The sequence below is a fragment of the Chinchilla lanigera genome, unplaced genomic scaffold (genome assembly GCF_000276665.1).
Source record: "Chinchilla lanigera isolate Chin_1 unplaced genomic scaffold, ChiLan1.0 scaffold00146, whole genome shotgun sequence".
Taxonomy (NCBI): domain Eukaryota; kingdom Metazoa; phylum Chordata; class Mammalia; order Rodentia; family Chinchillidae; genus Chinchilla; species Chinchilla lanigera.
In genome coordinates, this window is record NW_004955547.1 from 2669557 (window position 1) to 2678267 (window position 8711).

Genomic DNA, 8711 nt, shown 5'->3' on the forward strand with positions numbered 1-8711 from the left:
CTCTGATGCTGGATTATGTTAACAGTTGCCTAGGTTACTTCTCAGGGATCTGAGGTCTGCTTTTACTAAAAACCCTGATTTCACATAAGCCTACAGATATCCAACGGGTGACTAGAATAGAACAAAAAGGTTTAGTACCTCTCTCTTCATGTTGTGTTTGTCCCCTTGGCTGTCTTAGCTTTTGTTTCAGGTTCTAATCAGTTCTGCTCATGGACATGTTGATTATTTAAACAATGTTTTGTCCAAGACTCTGATGCAGGGCTAATTTGCCCTATTGCAGCTTGAGGTGTTGTGCTTTTACTTTTCTCTCTTTTTTCTACTTTCACTCTTGTATGTTTTCAGCAGCCTTGTCATAAGGCTCAGATCCACATGGCTGGGATATTTTGCACAAAATAATGATGTTAGTGACATAAAAATTCAACAGCCTCTTGGACAAGTTGGCCACGACAATTTGGAGGTCATAAGAAGAAACATATTTTGAAACTATCTCAGCCCAATGAGAACTTACTAGACTTTAGTCCACCTCATCAAATTAATCCAACAAGATTGGGCACATTGACAGTGGTATGGCCATAGACATCAAATCAATCAAAACTTGCTATTGCTTCTGTTCTGTGATCAGCTTGGTCCCTTTCTTGATCAATGCTGACTTTCTTTAGTGGAAGTCCCATTCAGTTGAACTCCTCCCACCCCATGAAAAGTCTTGCCTGTGTATATGCTTGCAATATTTGGTTTGTTCTCATTTCTCTTTCTACCATCTCTGGGTCAAAAGATCCTATCTGCTATCATTAGGGGGCCTAGAGATTCTAGGAGCGAGGGAACAGTGTGTTCTCCAAAAATAAAGCAGAGAGATTGGTGGAAAGGTTAGGCGCTGGGAGAGGCAGGGGAAGAGGAGGAAGAGGCCCAGCAAGGGAGGAAATGGAGTGTGAGGAGGGTGGGCTGCAGCCCCCTGAGGGCTATTCCAGGTCTGGTTCTTTGAAAATGGGGTTAGGGGATTCTCAGTCTTCCTCCTCAGAACTCTCCAGAGAACAGGCAGGGTTAGGTCAGGGAGTGGGCAGCGACGGTGTCTTTGTGTCGGGGTTGAAACTCTGGTGTATGTGGGATGGGACAGCTGAGAAAGCAAGGGAATGGGTTCCTCTCTCCACCTCCAGGGCCTGAGAAGACTGCTGGAGACCTGAGGAGGGATACACATGAGGGAAGAAGGTGCGGAAACGGTGAGCATCAAGGGTCTCATCTCCCCTTGTTTCCTGGGCAGCACTGGGAGGACAGTGCAAGAGGAGCTGGGGTTCACATGGACACAAGGGGCCACCTGAAGGTGGCACTGGCACTTCTGATGGGCGCTGCTGTGTTGTGTGTATGGGGGGGGGCAGAGTGAAAGTGTGCCAGGAAAATTTGTGTGTGAATGTATGTGTGTGTGTGTATAAAGGGGCTAGAATCAGACACATATGTGCATACACACACACACACACACACGCACACACACACACAGCCTCCCAGCAGACCCTATGGCTTCTTCTGGCTTTCTTCAGAACCATTTGGAGGAACAAAGCTGCGAAGCAGCCCAGGCTGGTGGGTACGATTTAGGAGGGATATGCGGAGTACATGGTCAGCACTGCCTGGCAAGGGAAGCATGGCTGTATTTGGGGACAGTGCGCAGGTGTCCAAGATGAGGACAGGCTAGAATGGTTGTTTGTCACTTATGGACATGGGCTTGCTCCAGGAAAAGAAGACATCACAACACAGATAGCAGGTTCCCCAGTTTATTGGGAAATGGGCAATCAGGCCAGAGAGTCATAGGAAGCAGCTCCCCCACCATGCTCTGGAAGGGAATGCCGTGCAGCTGGGGAGGGGTGGGTCCATCCTGGCAGCTGGCCCTTTCAGCAGAGAAGTGGCTGGTGGGAAGGGCCCAGTGGTGTATTCTCAGAACACAAGGAGAAAGCCACCCAAACACTGCTGAGCTCAGCTAGGAGCACAAGTAGTGGCAGATTGGGCAGGTGGGAGGGGCTCCTCTGGCTCTCTCTTTTCTGGGTGCTTAAAACCTCCCCTGGCAGATGGACCCCCCTCCGCAGGGTGCACACATGCCAGTGCTCACTGCTACGTTCCCAGTGCAGGGGGCGCTGCAGACACTGCCCGCCACGGGCCTGGAGCCGGACACGCAGAGGTCCCCGGACACAACCCCACCACGGGAGCTGCTGACACCTGCAAGAAAAAAGGCAAGGTCAGGGGCCCTGGCTGGTGGCCATCCATCTGATGTGTGCAGCTCTCCAGGAAGCACAGCAAGCCTTCAGTTCTAGATCTGAGGCTGCGGAGGGACCTGGCCTGGAGCAGGAGCCCTCGCCTGGTCCTGGCTCTGCTGTGTAGCTAGGGCACATCCCTCCTCTCTGGACTCAGCTTTCTCACTTATCCAAGGTGGGGAATATAGTGAATGACATCTGAGGTCCTTCCCTGAGGTGGCATCTTTCTCTCTCCGTCTCATTCATGCTGTGAGGTGTTTCCTGCAGGCTAACTTCAGTCTCTCCTGCTGCTTGATCAGCTGTGTCCCCTTACTGGGTCATTGTTGGGAACACTCCTCCCAGAGTCTCTGTACAGCCACAGGCAGGAAAGCCTGTTGTTGCTAAACCTATAGTTTCCCTTTTCAGGATTTAAGATACTTACAGACATTTACAGCTCCAACACCTTCGCACAGCCTGAAAAAGTGGAGACGGGTAGAAGAGGGAAATCAGAATGAGAATATCAAGTTTTTCGCAGGCACCAAAATGCCTCATCCCAGGGCTGTCTCTGATCTACATTCACGCCTCAGTGCAATTTAGGAAAATATGCCTTTCTGACAGCAAACAGAGGGTGGATTCTCATTTGCTCTTATCTGAGTGCCTCTGCCCAGTGTACATCTTTAACAACCACATCTGGCAGTCCTGGGTAGGCCAGCTTTGGGATGCGAAAGTACTCTTTGACATGCAAGGCCAAAGACAGAGTTTGAATAGTAACTCTACTATAGGCAAGCGACGGCCTAGATCTAAGGGTATGGATATTAGAAGAATTTGAGGAACTGAGTGGTAGGGTGCCTAGGTGTTAATCCCAGCAGGACCCTGGGTTCACTGGGACGCTGGACATCACAGTGGCATCAGCCTTGCACAAAAAGGGAACTTTTCCCCGTTCCACCCCAGTGACACGAGACCTGGGATCAAATCAGCCCAGAGTCTGGGCAGGGGCCATTTGTGGGGTGAGACTGAGACAAGAGGAAGTTGAAAGTGGGCTGGTTTATGCAGAGGTGTGCATGGGGTGGCTCACCTCTGCTCCTCGCCCTCCAGCAGGCGCCTGTAGGTGGCGATCTCGATGTCCAGGCCCAGCTTGGAGTTCATCACCTCCTGGTACTCCTTCAGCAGGCAGGCCATGTCCTGCTTGGCCTTCTGCAGGGCCTCCTCCAGCCCGGCCAGCTTGCACTTGGCATCGTTGAGGGCCGCCTCACCCTGCTGTTCAGACTGGGTCACCGCAGTCTCCAGCTTGGTGTTCTGGGGGCCCAGGAGAGAATGAAGTGGGTTATGCTCCATAGATTTCCAGGTTCATTCCCTGGATGTGTCCAGTCTCAGCCACACAGCTGGAAACTACCCAGAAACAAGACCTTGCCCTGAGTGACCACAAGCAGGAACTCTAGGCATGCAAATGGGCTGGAGAATGAATGGTGGGGGTTAGACAGGGCTGCGTGACACCGGGCGGGCCATACCTGGCACTTGGCATTCTCAATCTCGGCTGTCAGCCTCTGGATGATGCGGTTCAGCTCGTTGATCTCCTCCCTGGTGCGGCGCAGGGTCTCCCCATGGCGGATCACTGTGGCCTTGATCTCCTCACACTGGGGGAAGCAGAAAAGTTCATGAGGCTCATGTGGGACACCACCAACCACTCTGCAGGTTGTATGTGCTCAGCTGGTGCAGCCACACAAGGTGGCACTGCCATGTTACTCCATCTCAGAACAACTGGCTCTTCTCTTACCATCCTTAGGGGTCAGAATCCTCAGGCAAAACTAACCTTTCCTATTGGACACATCACATCCCTCCCACTGTCCTGTCTAGGAGACTGGTGTCCTGAGACACCCACCCTGGTGCGGTACCAGGACTCGGCCTCCGCTCGGCTGCGGGTAGCAATGTCATCATACTGAGCCTTGATCTCAGCCACAACGCAGTCCATGTTCAGGTCCCGGCTGTTGTCCATCTTGACGATGACCGAGGTGTCTGAGATATGGGACTGGAGAACGCGGATCTCCTGCAGGAGGACAGGAAGAGGAAGGAAACCAAGTTATGTTGGCTCCCCACCCCCCAGTGCCTATAATCTCTTGGCCGCTCTTAGTCCCCTTCCTAGGCTTGGCGTTGAAATGCCCCAATGAATTGACATAACTTTCTCTGATAAAGTCCCCAACAGCACCCACTCCTCAGGCCCTTCTTTCTAGCATTATTTGGGTACTTGTGAATGCAGGCTGCTTCCCCCAGCTGGAATATCCCAGTGCTCCCCAGCGGACAGACCAGGTGTTGGGGCTTGTACACCTTCTCTTAGATCAGCGGTAGTGAACCTCTGACACGCATGTGATTGTGTTTTTCTTTTAAGACAAAAGATGATAATATATGAGCTGTTTTTTGTAAACCAAAACCTAAGTGTTGAGGTTTAATTGCAGTGTTGGCACTTGGCCATAAATTAGTGGGTTTCAGGTTGCAGTTTGGGCACTTCTCTCTGAAAGGTTTGCCATCACTGTTTTCGACCAACCCCATCAAGCAAGGATATTGGCTGCCAGAGAAAACCCTGGGCCCCAGCCAGGCCAGAGGCTGTTTGGTGCTTTGGAGGCTTCTGTTGCACACCTCTTACTCAGGGGAGGACACAGGATGGCTTCCCAGGCACCACTATCACTGAGATCTCACGTTCTCGTCCCCACTGCACTGGTCTAGTTTGGGGTCTCCATTCTTTCCTCCCTGTTCCTCCCCTCTCCTTGCTCCTCCCCCTTTCCTGGAGCCTGGGCTCACAGGAGTCCTGGATCCTGCCTGTGGGGTTTGGGCAGGGGTGGGGGACCCTATCAGAGCCACCCGTGTGCCCACCATGGCTGTGAGCCCCTCACCTCCTCGTACAGTCGCCTCAGGAAGTCGATCTCCTGCAGTAGCGCCTCTGAGTTGGCTTCCAGGTCTGACTTGCGCAGGTAGGCGCAGTCTACATCCTGTGTGTTGGGGGGAGAGCTATGAGGCCAGCTCCCCCAGGGTGTTGTGGGGTCTCAGCTGCAGTGTGGCAGGCCACAGGGGCAGGGTAGGGGGGCACTAGGGGTGGGCTGGCTTTGGACACTCACCTTCTTCAGAGCTACAAACTCGTTCTCTGCTGTGGCCCGAAGTGCAACTTCCTCTTCATACCTGAGGTGGAGGGAAGAGCAGGCCCTGTCTGCACAGCCCTAGCTTGGCTGTGAAGCTGGGCCTGATTGCCAGGCCTGCCCCTGCTCCTCTCGCCTCCAAAGTTATGGACAGGGCCTGGGAAAGGTGGGGTAGGAGTGCCCTGGGGAAGTGAAGCACCCGGGGGTCTCTTTCCAGTGGAGGTAGAAGGGCAGGGTATGGAACCTGTGAGTGTGTGTGTGTGTGTGTGTGTGTGTGTGTGTGTGTGTGTGAGAGAGAGAGAGAGAGAGAGAGAGAGAGAGAGAGAGAGAGAGAGAGAGAGAGAGAGAGAAAGGGAGGGAGGGAGGAGAGGGGGAGAGAGAAGGGGAAGTGGGGCGGAAGTGGCTGTTTTCTCGCTAGGTCTCCATTCTCCTTCCTCTGAGCCCTCCCTCGGCGCCCCCACCTTGCTGTTGGTAGTATAATTCCCCTGTCACTCCCCTGCTGGACTGAGCCAAGAGAAGTAACTTGCTTTACTTACTTACTTTGTAAGTGAAGATCTACATCTGTGACTATGTTATCTGCTTCCCAGCAGTCAATAATCCCTCAAGGACAGGGACCAAGTCTGCTGCTTAGCCCTGGTCTGCTAACTCCTAGCTGAGGGCCTAGAACTTTGACAGTGGACTCAGAGGAACTAGAAAATACAAACTCTTCTACAGGATCTGAGAGACAGAGAATAGGAGAGAGCCCTGTGCTCTGAATGGACACAGGGAAACAAAGTGAGCCTCCATCCCAAGGTCAGGGTCGCCAAGGGCCACTTGACCTGGAGAGAGCATGAGGAAGGCAAGGTCTGCTCCACTCCCAGAAGGGATCCCAGCCACTGGTCAGATACTGCTTGGGCTCAGGCGTCTTCCCTCAAACCTGCCCCGGGTAGCCCCTGGGCGGCACACTCACTTCTTCTTGTAGCCCTCCAGCACCTCCTGCACGTGGTTGAGCTCGGCGGCCAGTCTCCCGCCGTCGGCCTCCACACACTCGGCCTCCCGCCTCAGCGTCTGGATGTAGCCCTCAAACAGCGGCTCCAGGTTGCTCTGGCAGCACTCGCGGTTCTGGTAGAACTGCAACTTGGTCTCCAGCAGCTTGTTCTGCTGCTCCAGGAAGCGCACCTGTCGCCCAGAAGCACAGCCTGAGAAACTTCTCTTACAGGATCCAAGGGAAGGAGGGGGTCCTAGCACCAGGACCTGAAACTCCTGACCTCTGGCACAGAGTTTTCCTTTGTGGGAAGGTCATTTGTCTCAAACACCCCCACCAGTGCTTAATCACTTCACTACCTGGAAGTCCATCTGAGAGCTAATTTCTGTCTCTTCCAAGGCAATTTACCTGGTGTTATGAGAAATGCTTAAACAGTACTGAATCCATACTCTGGTGCCACTTGTTAACAGTGTGACCTCAATACTCACTGTGAAGCGTGAAGGAGCTCCAGAACAGAAACGCACACCCACACTCTACCCCAGGCCAGAGGGGTCCAGCTGGGTACAAATGCATAACTGGACCTTTGCAGAAAGGCACACTGTAAAAGTATGTGCCAATTACTCAAGCCCTACAACAATAATACAATTAACATGATAGCCGCTTGGGCTGTTAGTGCAGGAGTGCCCTTGCTCACCCTTCATTTTACAGAGGGGGCTTGGTGGCCAGGGCGCTGACCTGGCTGCCTGAGCGCTTACCGGGCAGAACTCACATGCTGAGCTGTGGCTCAGCAAGGGTCTTAATGCACTACAATGATTACGGCCTATAGGGCTCCAATCAACATCCATCTCCCTGCCACCAGGTTGGCCCACTATGCTGTTCAGATGCCTTTGCCTAGTAACTCGGCCTCATCCCTGGTAAGTTCTTTCTCTTGCTGTCTTTAGTCTCTCATGTTAGCCGGGTTGTTTTTTTTTTTTTTTTTTTTTGACTCTTCTTATGGGGAAGCTCCTCGTGTGACTTGAGGTTGGCTCTGAAGAGCGCCTAGTGGCAACCTTTTCTCTCAGCCCTCACACTGCAGCCAACTGCTGCTTGCATGGGTGTGGGAAGAGCTGGACAACAGCTCTGCAGATGGCGTCCTTGGAGTCCACACCATCTGCTGCCTGTCTTTCCACAAGGCTACAAGAATGGGCCCTGTCTCTGTCTCTTACTCTGCATCCTGAGTCCCACTGCAGGGGCTTAGAGACACTATTCTGGCTCCTGGTCAGTCGCCAAGTCACTGCAAGGGGTAAAACAGCCCTGTGTGACCTGTGAGGCCCTCCTGCAGGCGGTATTCTTTCCTCATGGCTTCTGGCCCTAACCTTGACATCAGGAGCACTTCTTTCCCATGTCAGCAGTGACTTGGCTTCAAATGCACTGAATATCTACACGGTGGCCCTTTGCTCTCCAGGTAATGTCACCTCCAAGCACGAAAGCCCCTGCTGTGGTTCTGCCTATGTGCTTTCAGTTTCTCTCCCCACATGGGACTGGCAGCTCCTAACCCTATTCTTGTGTCCTAGAAATGTGACTACCATTCCCTTTGATCTGGGAGCCTCCAATGCCAGTGCCCAACCCCGGCGGTACACATGAGCAAGGGTTGAGGCAGGGTGCGATCCAGGACACCCACCTTGTCGATGAAGGCAGCGAACCTGCTGTTCAGGCACTTGATCTGCTCCTTCTCCTCGTGCTTGACGCACTGCGCGTTGGGGTCGATGTCCAGGTTGAGGGGTGTCAGGAGGCTCTCGTTGATAGACACGCTGGTGATGCAGGGCGGGCTGGGGCCGCACACGCCTCCGGAGCGGTAGCCGAAGCTGCGTCCATAGGAGCCAGAGCGGAAGCCCCCGCAGACGCTGTGGCTGCCGAATCCTCCTGCGAGGCCGCGGTAGCAGGAGATGCCGCGGTAGGGGGCGGCGGTGATGCAGCAGCGGCCTGGCCGGGGCCCACAGGCCGAGGCGCAGCTGAAGCTTCCAGGGCGAAATCCAGAGCCCACGGAACCAAAGCCACAGGTCATGATGGAGGTAAGGGGGTGTCTGAGCAGTGGAGAAGCTGGTCGAGGATGGAGCCAAAGGACTGTGCACCTGGCTTGTGGCGGGCCCTTTTATTTGCCGGCAGCAGCTGGCGTTAAAAGGGGCAGCAAAGAGACAATAGCTGTGTTTTATTGGCTTGGCATCACCTGGCCTCTTAAGCTCCAACCCGCTTGCCTCTTCAGTGTGGCTGTGTCAACAATCCCTGGCCACAGGCCCTGTTTCATCTTCAAAGCTCTTTACAAGCTTCCCCACTGCTCTGCCCCTCCCATTGGCTCTAGGTGGAAAGGGGAGAAGGGCTCCTGGAAACCCAGTCAGATTCCATGTGCTGAGGCTGTCTGCCCTCCCACCA

The 8711-nt window shown here is 53.7% G+C and overlaps 1 protein-coding gene across 1 annotated transcript; it reads right to left on the reverse strand.

Moving 5' to 3' along the window:
• Window positions 1–1746: 1746 nt before the first annotated feature.
• Window positions 1747–8442, reverse strand: LOC102007943 (keratin, type II cuticular Hb3). Its single transcript, XM_005411938.2, has 9 exons — window positions 7963–8442; window positions 6288–6496; window positions 5321–5381; window positions 5099–5194; window positions 4093–4257; window positions 3722–3847; window positions 3289–3509; window positions 2656–2687; window positions 1747–2199 (listed from the first exon to the last, which is right to left on the reverse strand). The coding sequence occupies exons 1-9, from the start codon at window positions 8344–8346 to the stop codon at window positions 2033–2035; spliced, it is 1461 nt and encodes a 486-aa protein (XP_005411995.1). The 5' UTR covers window positions 8347–8442; the 3' UTR covers window positions 1747–2032.
• Between the last annotated feature and the right edge of the window lie 269 nt (window positions 8443–8711).

What these genes read in the sequence shown, in the direction of transcription:
- LOC102007943 (XM_005411938.2), bottom strand. Translation starts at nt 8,346, where the DNA reads ATGACCTGTGGCTTTGGTTCCGTGGGCTCTGGATTTCGCCCTGGAAGC. An exon ending in AGTCCTGGTACCGCACCAGG is followed by an intron (nt 3,848 to 4,092) that starts GTGGGTGTCTCA and finishes TGCTTCCCCCAG; the next exon opens with TGTGAGGAGATCAAGGCCAC. An exon ending in CTGGAGGGCGAGGAGCAGAG is followed by an intron (nt 2,688 to 3,288) that starts GTGAGCCACCCC and finishes CCACTTTTTCAG; the next exon opens with GCTGTGCGAAGGTGTTGGAG.